Source organism: Oncorhynchus tshawytscha, linkage group LG07 (assembly GCF_018296145.1).
Source record: "Oncorhynchus tshawytscha isolate Ot180627B linkage group LG07, Otsh_v2.0, whole genome shotgun sequence".
NCBI classification, from domain to species: domain Eukaryota; kingdom Metazoa; phylum Chordata; class Actinopteri; order Salmoniformes; family Salmonidae; genus Oncorhynchus; species Oncorhynchus tshawytscha.
In genome coordinates, this window is record NC_056435.1 from 46,459,637 (window position 1) to 46,476,544 (window position 16,908).

Below are 16,908 nucleotides of genomic sequence, written 5' to 3' on the forward strand. Positions count from 1 at the left end.
TCCCATTGAGCACGCCTGGGACCTGTTGGATCGGAGGTTGAGGGCTAGGGCCATTCCTCCCAGAAATGTCTGGGAACTTGCAGGTGCCTTGGTGGAAAAGTGGGGTAACATCTCACAGCAAGAACTGCCAAATCTGGTGCAGTCCATGAGGAGGAGATGCACTGTAGTACTTAATGCAGCTGGTGGCCACACCAGATACTGACTGTTACTTTTGATTTTTACCCCCCTTTGTTCAGGGTCACATTATTCCATTTCTGTTAGTCACATGTCTGTGGAACTTGTTCAGTTTGTCTCAGTTGTTGAATCTTGTTATGTTCATACAAATATTTACACATGTTAAGTTTGCTGAAAATAAATGCAGCTGACAGTGAAAGGACGTTTAATTTTTTGATGAGTTTAGTTGTCTGAGGAAGTATTTATATATATTTTTTTTAGTTGTTGGCTATCCAATATGTGTAATCATCAAATACTTCACCAAACAGATAGAGATAAAATTGACAGAATATAAGTAGAACCGAATCACCCTACATCCCCATGCCTCCTCAAATACGGCTGTCATGAAGGATACACTAGTGAAATTAATACTATTGACACGGCAGGAACATATCAAAAGTACTGACGGGCCGGCCGATTCAATTGTTAAACATTTACACAGACATTTATTAAGAATATAAGAAAATAGGACATCCAGATGTCAAGTTCACCTATATATCCAGATTAGAATAGAATCAAGTTGCAGATGAATTATGTATTGCACATCACTTCAGTCCTCAAGAGGATTTAGCTAACAGAGTAATCACTTGTCAGTTCATCTCTCCAACGTGGTAACGCTGAAGACAGAGGATGGTTCAGGTTGGAGGGGGGAAATTACAATAATGTTGTCCTGTTCTGACATACACAAAGAAAATTATACATAATTGAATATCGTGCTTTCGTTTGCTCACTAATTGTTATGGAATATTTGCCAAATTAAGCATTTGGAGAGTTCTCACTTACACAACCTGTTTTTCTAGCTTTTCTAGATTTGGTCAGTCTTGTCAAAAGCATTAACGATTCAAAACCTTTCAAGTTTGAGCATGTTTAATTCAAACAGAGGTGAGGGGAAATGCTGAACAAAGCACATTGTATCTCAAACTAATCCATGACGGTTCTTTATCAGCAGAATCCCATAGATATTCCAAAACCTTATCACCTTCATTCAAATTACAGAAACTTTGTCTTTAAACAAACTTTGAGGAAAGTAGAAGTTAATACAAAGCAAACTTGTTTAAAGAATGCAAAGGAATAGCTCTGAAGTTCAGTCTCTTTCTAGAGTTGATTTTAGGGCTTCAAACACAAGGCTCTGGAAAACAGAGGTAAACCTAAAGGCGAACGTCTAAGAATTTGCCTTTATTTGTATGCTTGTGTGGGACCACAAACAGTTTCATATAAATACACTGTGTCAGGAGAATGGGCTTTGCAGGATCTATCAACACTGCCCTCTGTAAACTATGTCAATGTACTGTATGCCCTCTTATCTTCCCAATTATTCTTATTTATTTACCTGTACTCCCTGCCTTTCCTATACACATTATATTCATGTAGGTGGGGGTGATGTTTGTTTTCCTACAGTATTGGAGATATTATCTCTCTCTCTAATCTCTCCTGAATCCTCTTTCTCTTGTCCTGCAGTGAGAGAGGGTATTGTCACACTCCCCTTCCTGTTCGGGTGGCGCTCGGCAGTCTACTTGCTGCCACCGATCCCTTTTTCATTTTCGTTTGTTTTTGTCTAATTGTTTTCACCTGTTCCTTGTTGGGGTTTTGGGATGGGTGTTATTTAAGTTTGTTTTGCCCGCTGGTGTTTGTGCGGGCTTGTTGGTTTGTTACGTTTGGTGATGTATCGTGTTTGTTTTGGGTTTTTACTTGACGTGGAAATTTCCTGTATTTACCAAATCATGAGACCACACACAAGTCAGAGTTATCATAAAGTCCATCTTTAATTATATGAGCTCCATCACAACCCTGTGACTCTCAGATCAATTCAGTGTCTAACAATGAATTCTCTGAGAGTCCCTTACACATTGCAACTGAGATCCTTTATAGCAAAGACACACGTAGCCAGACAGCATTGTACAATAATTTATCATTCAGCTTTGTCTCCTAAACTATGTTCTTTTCTCAAACTCAGAACCTAAACAAATCCTCATATCAACAGGCATATATCAAATCCATCCTATCTTGACAAGATCACAGAGACACATTGACTGGCACACAGACATTGTGGAGCCAAGAGATACACGCTTGACCTCTCCCCTCTCTCCGGCCCAAGTAACTTAGTCTTGACAGAGAACAGATACTGCAACCCCGCCACAGTATTATACAAAAATAAACATTCTGATGAGAAGTAACTTACAAACATATGATGAATATAAAACATCTTACCTATGTTACCAACTAATTCTGATTATTCCCCAACATGCTGTCCAGTGTTTGTAACTAGGTTTTGGGTTTGTTTAGCACCAGTGTTTTAGGGCATTCACCCATGTTTGGACCTGTTACATTTTAAATGACATTAAAGCGTTTTTCCCGTTCACTTCGCTCTAAGGGAACAACTCCGTATGATTTGTGACCTGAGTTTATTTGTCCCCTTTTCACCGATCTGGGATTTTGAACATCTGCTACCGTGGAGCCATTCTCTTTTCATGCACAGTAGAGGGTCACACTGAAGTTGTCTCATCTGGTAAGCAGGTGTGACTGCTGCATCCATGGGGCTTTGTCTGATAACAAGCTATTTCCTCCTTGATCTCTTTGTCAGTCTCTCTCTCAACCCTAATTGCCAAATTAAGAAGATAATTAGCACACAATATATCACTTTTGAGCTGACTTAATTGGGTTGTTTTGTGAATGGATGTCAATTTGCCTGGCAGAAAGGATCAGAAAGGGAATTTAAGTTGCAAGGTTGAATTTTGATTACCTTTTTCTCTGACTTCAAAGTAAGCAGGGCCTCGGTAACATCCTGGTGCTCCACTTGTCACACGGAGCCCCGTGAACACCAATAATTCTGGAGAGAGATGGTTACATTACTCCAGGCTTTGAACACTTCTACTGCAGTAATCCACTCCTGCACTTTGTGTCTTATCACCCACTTCCCCTGGGTTTCAACTCCCTCATCTCAACAAGCACTGGTGCTTTTACAGAGCATTCACAGTCCAAAGTCTTAGATCCAAGGTCTTTCTCTCTCTGAGACTTCTAAATATAATAATAGTGTGTACCGGTAATTTGTATAATTATAAAACATAATTTGTGAAAAAAACCACAGTCAGAGCTACGTAGTGAGATGAATCAAGAATGCAGTCTGGCAGAACATGATGAACATAACAATTAGGACTAACAATGTCCATCCAACTTACTGACATGATCAGAATGCATAACTGTAAAAAAATATATATATACAGCTGCAACAACTAATAAATACCAAATACCCAAAGTCACTTAAAACTTCTTAAGGCTGCAATCCCGTTAACGGGATGATATGACAACAGCCAGTGAAAGTGCAGGGCGCCAAATTCAAAACAACAGAAATCTCATAATTAAAATTCCTCAAACATACATGTATCTTATACCGGTTTAAATGTAATCTTGTTGTTAATCCCACCACAGTGTCCAATTTCAAATAGGCTTTACAGCGAAAGCACCACAAACGATTATGTTAGGTGACCACCAACTCACAGAAAAACCCAGCCATTTTTTCCAGTCAAAGAGAGGAGTCACATAAAGCACAAATAGAGATAAAATTAATCACTAACCTTTGATGATCTTCATCAGATGGCACTCATAGGACTTCATGTTACACAGTACATGTATGTTTTGTTTGATAAAGTTCATATTTATATAAAAGAATATCAGTATACATTGGAGCGTTACGTTCACTAGTTCCAAAAACATCCAGTGATATTGCAGAGAGCCACACCATTTTACAGAAATACTAATTATAAATGTCGATAAATACAATTGTTAGACATGGAAATATAGATATACCTCTCCTTAATGCAACCGCTGTGTCAGATTAAATTTTTTTTTTTTTTACAGAAAAAGCAAACCATGCAATAATCTAAGACGGGCGCTCAGAAAATAAATAAAATTATCCACCATGTTGGAGTCAACAGAAATCACATTATAAATATTCCCTTACCTTTGACGATCTTCATCAAAATGCACTCCCAGGAATCCTAGTTCCACAATAAATGCTTGATTTGTTCGATAATGTCCATTATTTATGTCCATGTAGCTACTTTTGTTAGCGCGTTTAGTACACAAATCCAAACCCTCGTGCAGGTCCATCCGAACGTCGGACGAAAACTTCAAAATGTTATATTACAGGTCGAAGAAACTTGTCAAACTAAGTATAGAATCAATCTTTAGGATGTTGTTATCATAAATCTTCAATAAAGTTCCAACCGGAGAATTCCTATGTCTGTAGAGAAGCCATGGAACGCAGGTCGCTATCATGTGTAATGCGCATGACCAGGACCTGGCTCTCTGCCAGACCACTGACTCAAAGAGCTCCCATCCGGCTCCACATCGCAGTAGAAGCTTCATTCAAGTTTCAAAAGACGGTTGACATCTAGTGGAAGCCCTAGGAAGTGCAACTTCATCCATATCCCACTGTGAATTCAATAGGGGCTGAGTTGAAAATCGACCAAACTCAGATTTTCCACTTCCTGTTTGGATTTTTTCTCAGGTTTTTGCCTACCATATGAGTTCTGTTATACTCACAGACACCATTCAAACAGTTTTAGAAACTTCAGAGTGTTTTCTATCCAATACTTCTACAAAAACATGCATATATTAGCAACTGGGACTGAGGAGCAGGCTGTTGACTCTGGGCACCTTTCATCCAAGCTACTCAATACTGCCCCTGCAGCCTGCAGCCCCTGCAGCCATCAGAACTTGGTGATATGGTGGCAGATAGCCTAGCAGTTAGAGCGTTGGACCACGAATACCTGAGCCAACAAGGTGAATCATCTGTCAATGTGCCCTTGAGCAAGGCACTTAACGATCATTTGCTCCACGGGCACCGTAATACTATAGGCTGACCCTGTAAAATAACACATTTCACTGCACCTATCCAGTGTATGTGACAATATAACTTTTTGGGGGTTGATGAATTGCAAGTTGTAATGAACTTAATTGTAAAAAGAAGCATAAAAAGTTTAAGTCAACAACACTTCCAATTGGTGGACAAAAATAGTGTCACTTCCTCAGTGCTCTGTGAGCATCATTGTGTATGTTTGTATTGTGTCTGATGATTAAAAGGCTCTGGGTTGGAACAAATTGAATTCTGTGTGTCTCCTATTTGTGCCTGTACATGGTTGGTTGTTTGCTGATAAACCGAAGCTTGCCACTAATAGAATCCCAGGTTATTTCCAGAGAAAGTCAACAGGAAATGATACAGATATCTTAGGTGTCACAATAATACACCAGTAATATATCTGACATAACTTATTGCTTTCATATTTCCCCCACATAATAATCAACCTCAAAGGTCACATACTTTGTACTATTTGCATAGCATACCCTACATGCAATAGAGATTGTTCTCAAATATCTGCACACTCTACCACTAAGATCTCCTCTCTCTCAATGGACATCGTGTGCCTATAAGTAATACAGCCGCATGTAACCTTAGATGGAGCAGCAGTCTCAGTCACAAGAAGTTTGGGGCTTGATCACCCTGTATAGAGAGAGTTGAGCTAGATAGCTGGAGTATTTATACAGACCCTGTAAGATAACATGGTGTCTAAGATAGCTGAGCATTATATAGTTCAGTATTTGAAAATGGCAGAATTGGTTAGGTGTTGCCTGTCTATTAGCCTGTCAATTCATAGAGATTCATGAACGACTGCTGGTACCAAGACAATTAGTGACCTAGTAGAAGGCAAGGCATGTGTATTTGCTAGTATAGTATAGTTAATTAATTTGTTTTATCTGCTGGATAAAAGGTCGGAAAAGCCCAATATCAGAGGGCAACATTCGTTTTTTTATTTGGACATAACGTATCATAACATATCTCAACATCCAAACAGTGGCTTGGTGTACATTACATTACAAGGGATTTAACCAGTCAGCACACATGAACAGGGAGACATGAGAGAGACGAGAGAGAGAGTGAGAGAGTAAACAGTATGACGACAACTCACACTCACCACCACAGGCACTCAGCCAGTTTGGTCTCTGAATGTTACTTCATAAGCATTGTTATTAGACAACATACAACATCCATTACCCAGGTTTAGCGTACATTCCAGAAATCAAAACACTTCCTTGAACAGGACATCATATACAGCTGAAAGAAGAAGAGAGTTCACCATGTGCCTTATAAACCATGCAAGTAGAGGAGTAACACTGCAATGGTGTGTTCACTTTGCAGGAGGAGGATGAGTATATGAGTAGAAGAAGTAAAGATTCAACCACAGCACAGACAGAAAACAGAAAGAAAGGATGAAATGATCAATCAGAGATGATTTCACTGAACGATGCCATCATTGAGTAAATGTACAGCAGTCCAAGTCTTCTTTATAAATCTCTTACCCCTCCAGGAATCAACTGGAGCATATCAGACAATCAATCATACAAGTAAATACTACATTTCAGTCGTTCTGGTAGTATGACATCTGAAGGGGTCATAGTAATTCCTCTATAGCAATGTGTACAGTACATATTTACATCACTTGTTTTCTTGATATTCCTCAGATGAAATTATGTGTGGAAAGGGGAAAATATGATAAAAGTGAATATCAAACATGACTGAATTACTATATCGTTAAAAAAGGTAATTATACAAGTTCATTAAAAACTGATGATGTGCACAAAAGGCACTTACTCATTTTAGACATAAATAAACAAAATACTAATAAACAAATATATACATTTTACTTTTGCAAATCAACATTTAGTATGTGTTTTACTTTATCTTTGAAAATACAGCTTATGTATGTTTGAGAAAAATGAACTTAAATGGACTCTTCAGTTATACCGATGACAACTGTGGTTAATACAAAAATGTTATGTAATTCTTGTAGTTCAACGGGATGAAAAAAAAATGATTTGGTTGTCATCAGTGACAGTTCCTATTGATGGAGAGTGCCATCTGTTTACTCATACCTGACCAGAATCACAGTACTTCTAGTTAAAGCAATACCATATATGACCAGCAGAGGGTGTAAGTGTATAACTTATGTTGTTTGAGGCTAGAATCTACCCAGCAGGGGTCAACAGATGGAGGTGGACAGAATTGACTGCAATGTTTGTGGTAAACAAAACGCACATGGCAAACAAATCACTGGGATGAGATCATGACAACGTTTTCCAGTGAAAGTATGTATGTATCTCATAGGAAACTATGTGTATGAAATCAAGATTTGCACACTTAACAGTGGCTGAATAATGTACATATGATTGATATTGGAATCACAGCATGAGATTCAGGTTGATATATCTGTCCTTGACTTTTTGTCCCACCTTGGCTGCCAATTCACTTCCATTGCCCACATGTTACTGCTACATGTTAGTGACAACAGGTATTCACATATTCCAAAATGGTTAACTACTAGGTTATAGCCCAACCCTCGAAAGCAAAAGGCCGAAACATTAAGTCACTTGTGCGTTTTACAGAGGAAAGGCACCGCAAACAGTCATTGTTCAATTGTCACATTGTTTGTGTCAAATGGTACAGCATAAAACATGCAGGACAGGGCAGGGCATGCGGCATATAAGGCAGTCCAAACACACAACTATAGGACTGAGCAGAGGCAGGAGCGGGCTTGGGCCAGCTACAATTTAACATGGCAGCTACAGTATAGGCCTACAGTGTCAACCTCTTTCAGTACGCACTTATATTTCCTCGCTACAAAGGACTGAAAACAAGAAGTGGGATGAGACACTGGAACATGACAGTGAGGATGTTAGAACCAAGGGGAGGAGAGGTAAGACCACTGTTCTGCTGTTATTATATCACAACATTTACTGTTAACTTCTCAGGCAACACTGGAGTTGTCTAGGTAAGGTATCACATTTCAGATCAAAAGGAATATTGTAACAGTACTTTGTAACATATTTTGTGCGTAGAAAGTATTACATAAATCAGACTTGAACAGGCAAGAGGTTGCTTTAAAGATGGCAAAGTGTGTATAGTATGACATCGGGTGCGTCTAAGGAACACAAATTAGTGTCTAGTTGTGGACTGACTTCACACAGGTTACTGTGTCAGCAGAAGACAGGCTCTTGTGTTGAGCTGTTGGAACAGTGAGGGGCTATGGGGTAAAGGGCCATGGTCAACAGTATTCTCACAATATTACAAACTCATAAAAGGGGGCTCAAACCTTACCATGGCAAACTATGGTATAATACACTCATTTTACTGTCTTAAATCTGAATAATATATTGGAAGTATGTATATGAGGAACGATAAAGCATTTAAACACTACAAATGGAATAAAAGCAGACTCAACTCAACTGGAGACTGACTTGGCCTTATTTACAGTGCATGCAGAACTGCTGTGGGCAGAAGACAGAATCAGGATCCATTTGAGTAGAGAAGCGCAAATGTAGTTTTAACTCATAAATACAATGTGTGGTATGATGACATCCACATGTCCACATACTCTAAACACAACTGTCAGTGCTGTGATGTGTGTGTGAAAGGGAAGAAAATAACAAAGGAAGCAGAAACCTTTTGATCTTTTTTCATTGTTTGCTTTGTGTTTGTTTTTTGACAATGCCATTCACATCTACTTGCCTGTTCCGTCTTGGCCTGTACAAGATTAACACACACATAAAATACATACTAATCAATAACTATATACAAGTTAAACTACATTTTGAGTTTCTTACAATTAGTTGGTATATTGGTTCAGTTTTCTACATCTCATATACGTATACAATGTTGACATGTTGTTACTTTTCTGAACATCCCTTATACTACAGTACAAACAAAAGGCATAACAACTTCAAGTAAGTCTCTATTTACAGCCAAAAGGCAGATGGCCATCTTGGTTTCAGTCTCTTAGAAGCAGTCTGGTAGACTGAGTGTCCAGTCCAGAGAGAAGAGTCTCATACACACCAGTAAGGAGGGATCAGACATCATCTGGACCAGTGCAGGATGAAAACCAATGCTAAAATTAAACAAGTACTTCTTCACGTCTTGCAGTCAATAAATCGCTAAGAAGCGGGGCCTGGCCACAGACATAATTTGGAGGTAAAAACGAAAAAATTACTTTTACTTTGAGGTGATTTTATTCATTCTTTTCAAGTCCGTTTTCACATCAAGCTTCAGAGTGTTGAGTTAATATGCTATCAAACCCCTACAGCCTCTCCACCTGCCATCACTATGGCAACTCAGGCTCACTCCAGGAGCTTTCTGAATTCAAGAAATAAAGTGAAACTCAAAACAAGGAGGGGGAAAATCCACACATGTTCTCTGAGAAAATATTGACAACACATCATCGCATTTCTATGGGCTTTCCTCTCCTTCAAGCTGTTGCAACATGAAAACCCTGAGTCTCCCTCAGAGTTACATGGTGCCTGACTTGTCCCCGGCTGCGTTAGCTGCGGAGCTAGCCGCGGCAGTGCTGTTGGGGAAGATCTTCTCAGTGGGGGTGACAGCAGGGCTTCCTACCCCGGAGGAACTGGAGCTGGAGGAGCGGTGCCCGGTGGGGGGCGGGCGGACGGGCCTCATGGGCGGGGGGCGCAGTTGGGCTCCGGCCAGACGTGCCGACAAGGCAGGCTTAAAGGTGGACATCATTTCAGAGGTGGAGCTGCTGCTGCGGCGCATGGCGGCGTCCGGGTCGCGGATCATGATGGTGTGGAGGGGGCTGCCGGGCTCCGAGTTCACAGGCTTCTTCATGGTGGTGTCCAGGGTATCCAGCACCACGTCTGGTGCTTGTTTGCCCATGTTTTGGCGCTCCAGCTCACGCAGCTCATGTAGGGCCGTGGTCATGGTCTTCTCTATGTCCTGACATACACAAAGTACACAGAAAATGTGAAAGGAGATAATTAATTTGATATAATTGCTAAGCCAAGCTAGGCTAAGTTAAGTTTAGCAATGGTAGTAGCCACTGATGCTGAGAGTCTAATGCAGAACTTTCTGTGCTTTTTATTCAGCTCCATTCCCCCGTGACATAGGTGTGCCAGACTGTCTCTAACGTTTACACTGAGACAGGGCTGCTTCACCCAGACACATAGACAGACAGTACAGCAGGACATCACATCTGCCTCTGCTCTCCCAGACACCTCCTCTCTCTGCTCCCTCTCCTCACACAGTACAGCCCAACACAACGGCACCAAATGAAGAGATTAGCATCCCCTTTTAATGGCTGACACTCATTACAACAGTCACAATCGCACACACTCTCTCACACAATCACACACACACTCTCTCACACAATCACACGTTTTGTTCTTCTATTCTCGTGGGTGACCTAAAATGTATTTCCATTCGAAATCCTATTTTCCCTAACCCCTAACCTTAACTCTTACCCCAATTCTAACCCTAACCCCTAAGCTTAAAATAGACTTTGTCCTCATGGGGACATGAGCATTTTACTTGTTTTACTATCCTTGTGGGGGCTTTTGGGGTTTTAGTTCTCCACAAGGATAGAAAAACCAACCAACCAACCAACCAACCAACTCACCCACACACACACACCCTCTCTCACAATCGCACACACAAATACTCTCTCTCACAATCGCACGCACACGCACGCACACACACAAACTCATTAGCACAATCACAATCAAGGTCATCAACATGGGCTGAGGCTGAAATAGGGCTCTGATAAGACCACTCTCATTAGCTGATCAGAACTTTTCCATTTCAAAATCTGCCTCTATTCCTTTTCCAGTTAGCCGACGCAGGGTCTGTGCTGCCATTATCAATGATTATTAGTACTCATTTCAGCATAGACATGAAATTCATTCTGCTTCCTGAGGCTGTTGGGGAGTTTCAGCGTTGAGACAAAATTGAGATTGTGGAGAAAAAATAAAACAGACAGGTGATTCCATTCCATATTGTGTGAGGTTCTATGACTGATAAGGTTGGGGAAAAGAGGTTATGCAGTTATACATTGGGCAGAGGTAATACTTTAGAACCTGGGTCTGATAGGACAGTGAAGGCCATACCTCTGCCAGGGCATCAGCCTCCAGTGACTTGTGGTCCCCCAGGCTGCTGTGGCGTGTGGCCCCTGGTACGTGTCTCAGGGGGTGGCCCTCGGGGTAGACCTTCCTGTCAGCATTGTTGATGCTGCCCGCACTGCCAAATGTGCCCAGGCGCCTCTTCTCCGGGCTCTCCATGCGACTCCTGCTCACTACCATCTTGTGGGGGCTACTGGGACAGGCTGCGGCCCGCGGGGGTGTGTCTGTGCCCCGGGGAGGGCTGTGGGTCTCTCCGCTGCGGCGCTGAGGGATGGCGGCCCCGTCAGAACGTAGCCTCACCCTGAGGAGAGAGACAACATCACAGTCACAAAGATGAGTATTAGGTTGGCCCTGGACAATGATCAAAAATTTTAAAAAACATTTCAATGGGTATTCCTTCCCAGTCGTTACCCACCTCCCCATGACTCCTCCAAAGTTGCAGTCGGGGGAGTGTTCACACGGTGATGGAACATCGTTTTTGGATGAGGCCTTGTCATCCAGCAGTGGTCCGCTGCTCGCCTCGCTGTCCGCCTTCTGACTGAGATTATCTGAGAACGCATCATCCCTGAAAGGAGAGAGAAAGAGAGGAGAGATGATAGATTGTGGTTGAGATCTTATTTAGATTGTTGTTTTATTTTTTTACCTTTATTTAACTAGGCAAGTCAGTTAAGAACAAATTCTTATTTTCAATGACGGCCTAGGAACAGTGGGTTAACTGCCTTGTTCAGGGGCAGAACAACATTTTTGTACCTTGTCAGCTCGGGGATTTAATCTTGCAACCTTTCAGTTACTAGTCCAACGCTCTAACCACTAGGCTACACTGCCGCCTGTGTGCCGTTTACTCAAACTAATTGGTCCATATTTATTTATATCTGAGGGTGTATTTAATTAATTCATAAGAGTTGAAAAACTTTAAAAAAATCTTAAACCTTGCTCTGACCTTCTCTTTGGCATCTTTACTCCTGCATCTGAGCCTGAATGACTGACATCAAGTCCACATTTAATTGTGTTACCACTTAAGGTGCAGTTGTCAGTGAGGTGTCTTTGAGTGAACACAATCATGCATGATTTTAATTATTTATCTGTGCCTACACCTGCCATGTGTAATTACTCTCAGGTTTCTATCACTTTAAAGAGGGAGATTTGTTGAGGAAAACACTGTAAGACTGATTGTTTCCTGCCTGATTTATTGTCAGACTGCTCTTCGTCCATCGCTAAAGCTTCATGTTTATGAATTGGTGTTACTCACAGGTCCTGCACCACAATGTACTGGTGTGGGATCAGTCCGTCCACACCGTTGTGCCGCCCCTCCCACCAGTCCTCGGAGGCGCGGTGATACAGCAGTAGTGACGCTCCCTTCTTAAAGGATAGCTCCCGGGGGGTGCGCCCCACATAGTCAAACTTAGCGATGGCCTCAATCTGCTCCACCTCTGTGGACATAAAGAACAGCAGGAGAGAAACATAGTCACAACCTGCACCACCTTCATTTCCTGATGTAATGACATAACTCACACCCCATTGAGATGTGTGGACTGAGTAGCTTACCCTACCCTGGCCTGTGTGTGTGTGTGGCCCAATCCAACTGCTTCACTGAGTTCATTATGATAAATAAGGAGCCCCTTGCTCTAACTACTAAGACCTAAACAATGAGAGCATGTCTTCATGTTCTCAGACAATGGCCTTGGGCCTCTGGTCTGGGCTTAAGTCCAGAGAACTGTAGAGTACACTACACTACTTCTCCAGACAGAGTTGTGATCGCAAAGAGCCTGTGAGGGCAGATAATAGCCAAGAGGACAGTGGGACTCTATTTAATGGTGGGTTTGTACTTCAGACCCTCAAATCAGACACAAGAGTCTCCAAGAGACAAAGAGCAAGAGGGAAAATAGGAAATGTCTGGGTTGAAGAAAAAGAAAACGAGAGGCAGCATTACGATATAAACTCTATTCTCTAATAGAGAGGATTGTTACTGTTTGAGTGATACACTTCGATTCCAAGCATTGTTGTGAGTTGAAGAGCAGCGGTCATTGAGTACCAATTAACTAACACTGTAGTCTAATCCGGGAACACTACTATCCCAACAGCTAGTAAACTGGTTGAAAACACATTCAATCCAATGACTTGGTCCTTTAATGACATTATGGGTCCCAACACAACAAACTACTCACACACCAATAGCCAGAAGAAACCATGTTCATGCTATAGACAGCCTCCTGAGAGAACAGACGCACAAAGGCAAAGGCTCTATTTGTCTGTAAGCAAACACCAGTCACCATTTAACCCTGGACCAGAGAACATTAGAGGACCTGTCTCTCACACAAACACACACACCCTGGGGCCAGGCTGATATCAATCACACAAACACACACACCCTGGAGTCAGGCTGATATCAATCACACAAACACACACACCCTGGGGCCAGGCTGATATCAATCACACAAACACACACACCCTGGGGCCAGGCTGATATCAATCACACAAACACACACACCCTGGGGCCAGGCTGATATCAATCACACAAACACACACACACTGGGGCCAGGTTGATATCAATCAAACAAAGAGCCTGATGATTTGGGACACGCGTAACCTTGGTGACATCCCATAGAGGAGAGACTTCATCAATACTTGTATTTGTAAGAAGTGTTGGCAACCTGAATGGACCGAACTGTCTATTTGAACTACTAGCACACAGCTCAGACACCAAGGCATACCTCCAAAGACATGCCACCAGAGGTCTCTTCACATTACTCAAGTCCAGAACATACTATGGGAGGTGCACAGTACTACATAGAGCCATGACTACATGGAACTCTATGCCACATCATGTAACTGATGTTGTAGAATCAGATTTAAAAAGCAGATAAAAATACACCTTATGGAAAAGCGGGGACTGTGAAGAGACACACACACAGGTACAGACACACATACACACACAAACGCTAGCACTCTACACACACGTACATCGTAATATTGTTGTATGGTGGTATTGTACATTTTGTATTGTAGATATGTAGTGGGGTAATGATGTAATATGATGTACTGTTTTATCTTTTGATTTATGTGTGATGTACAGTAAGTTCCTTTAATGTGTTTGGATCCCAGGAAGAGTAGCTACTGCCTTGGCAGGAACTAATGGGGATCCAGAATAAACCCCAGGAAGAGTAGCTACTGCCTTGGCAGGAACTAATGGGGATCCAGAATAAACCCCAGGAAGAGTAGCTACTGCCTTGGCAGGAACTAATGGGGATCCAGAATAAACCCCAGGAAGAGTAGCTACTGCCTTGGCAGGAACTAATGGGGATCCAGAATAAACCCCAGGAAGAGTAGCTACTGCCTTGGCAGGAACTAATGGGGATCCAGAATAAATACAAATACAGATATGCACATGTAGTGAGTGTTCAAAATGAAAAAGGAATCTAAGCTAGTCTCCAGGCTGTCAGATTTCCCTGTTAGGGAGGAGGGTGTCTGTGTACATGGCAGGACTGCCCTTGACCACTTGTACTACAGCCACAGCTCACTGTGTGTCTATGGGCCAGACCAAACAGACAGAGACCAGGGGTCAGTCGGGGTTAAACACATGTATAAAATCAATTGTCTCCCAGTAGGAGATTTCCAAGTCAACCAGAAAGCCCAATCAGTTCCATTAGGAGCTCCATCCAGGGGTGAAATGACCTACAGTGACATGGAGATAAAAGGAGGAAGAGGAGGAGGATAAGGAGAAAATAGGAGGAAGATGAGATGGAGTAGGAGGAGGTTGAGGATAAGGAGGAGGAGAGAGGAAGAGGAAAGGGGGGAGACAGAAGAACATGGCAGGGTAACATTGTCTATCTTTGTCCCCCTCGTTAAATAGAGCTCTTTCACTTCCTCAAAAACAAAATAACATGTCTGCCTGTCTGCAGTGAGGGTAAGATCCCTGTGATCATCACAATATAACTCACAGTTTCTCTCTAAACAAGAGCAAATACTCAGAATAAAAACACAAGCTGATGGCCACAACAGTCAAACTAGGCCCACAATGTGGTTTTATAGTATTTCTAATGACCTCATGTTCTAGATTCAGCCAGAAAGTGTTGCTGTGTCGGGCTGTAGGACCATGTCTCTACACCCAGTGTGAGGGCCAGACTGTGGAGGGCAGCATCGCCTCAGGTCTGAGAAGAGCCAAGACAGGACCATGTGACTCTCATTTCCCTCCAAGCACACTAATTAAACAGCGGGAGATCACGATGCAGAGCCAAGAGCCATGTCCTGCCTGGCTGTGCCTCTGTACTCTCCTCCCACCTCTCTGCAGGCGGAGCTGTGGGGGGCAGTCAGCCTTTGTCCTGCTGTTTGGTTCAGAAGGCTGAGGAGGGTGTCGGCACTCATTATCAACACACCTATCACTACAGATGGGGCTGTTCCCCGGGCGCTGATGACATGGATGTCGATTAAGGCAGCCCCCCGCACCTCTCTGATTCAGAGGGGTTGGTTTAAATGCGGAAGACAATTTCAGTTGAATGCAATTCAGTTGTATAACTGACTAGGTATCCCCCTTTCCCGATAGGGTTACCCTAGCCTAGCTTAGCCAAGAATAGTACAGTATGGGCCTGCCCATTGAGAGCTAGCAGATAGCATCTCTGGTGTTGTTACTCGTGTTTTGGTTTTCTGAGTGCATTTAGCCCAATTATTCTGTCAGGGCTCTGAGCAGAAAAAGGAAAATACAAAAGGCACAAAGGAGGAAGTCCCATGGGACCCGTTTATTGTCGCTGAACAAAGAGAGAGCAAAGGACAGGAGAGAGAGGGATATATAGAGAGAGAGCTACATGGGGAGGGAGAGAGAGGGATAGAGAGAGAGAGCGAGAGATCGAGAGAGAGAGAGAGAATAAGAGAGAGATGGAGGTTGCTAACACATAGCCTTGTCTCAGGTTTGAAGCATGATGTGTTCCTGTGCATTCCTATGTCACGTCTGCTCCCGCTCCCCCTCTCTGGCGCTCGAGGTCGCCAGGCTGCTCATCATTACGCACACCTGTCACTATCGTTACGCACACCAGCGCTTCATTGGACTCAATCAAGTCATTGATTGCCTCCGCTATACCTGTCACTTCCTCAGATTCATCCCCATGTCTGCAGTGATATTGTTTTGTTTCTCTTGTCCAGACGCCGTTTTTGCTTTGTTTCATGTCTATTTATTATTACATCTTGTCACAGTCTATCTGAGCTGTGCCTAGTTCTCTCCTTTAGTCTAAAGAAAACACAAACACAAATATCAACAGTCTACACTACCGGTCAAACGTTTTAGAACACCTACTCATTCAAGGGTTTTTTCTTAATTTTTATTTTCTACATCAAAACTATGAAATAACACATATGGAATCATGTAGTAACCAAAAAAGTGTTAAACAAATCAAACATTTTCTTCAAATAGCCACCCGTTGCTTTGATGACAGCTTTGCACACTCTTTGCATTCTCTCAACCCTCTTCACCTGGAATGCTTTTCCAACAGTCTTGAAGGAGTTCCCACATATGCTGAGCACTTGTTGGCTGCTTTTCCTTCATTCTGAGGTTCGACTCATCCAAAACCATTTCAATTTGGTTGAGGTCAAGGGATTGTGGAGGCCAGGTCATCTGATGCAGCACTCCATCACTCTCCTTCTTGGTAAAATGGCACTTACACAGCCTGTGGGTGTGATGGGTCATTGTCCTGTTGAAAAACAAATGATAGTCCTACTAAGCGCAAACCACATGGGATGGCATATCGCTGC

At 42.4% G+C, this 16,908-nt stretch overlaps 1 protein-coding gene across 2 annotated transcripts in view; it reads right to left on the bottom strand.

Moving 5' to 3' along the window:
• Nucleotides 1-5,998: 5,998 nt before the first annotated feature.
• The window catches only part of LOC112254649 (SLIT-ROBO Rho GTPase-activating protein 3), a 118,659-nt gene continuing 107,749 nt past the window's right edge, over nt 5,999-16,908 (bottom strand). For both annotated transcript variants that reach the window (XM_024427378.2, XM_024427377.2), the window contains exons 19-22: nt 12,419-12,599; nt 11,585-11,734; nt 11,158-11,470; nt 5,999-9,991 (exon numbers count right to left, since the gene is read on the bottom strand). In XM_024427378.2, the coding sequence (XP_024283146.1) occupies nt 9,551-9,991; nt 11,158-11,470; nt 11,585-11,734; nt 12,419-12,599 (1,085 nt within the window). In that variant the 3' untranslated portion in view covers nt 5,999-9,550. The remainder of the gene's footprint in view (nt 9,992-11,157; nt 11,471-11,584; nt 11,735-12,418; nt 12,600-16,908) is intronic.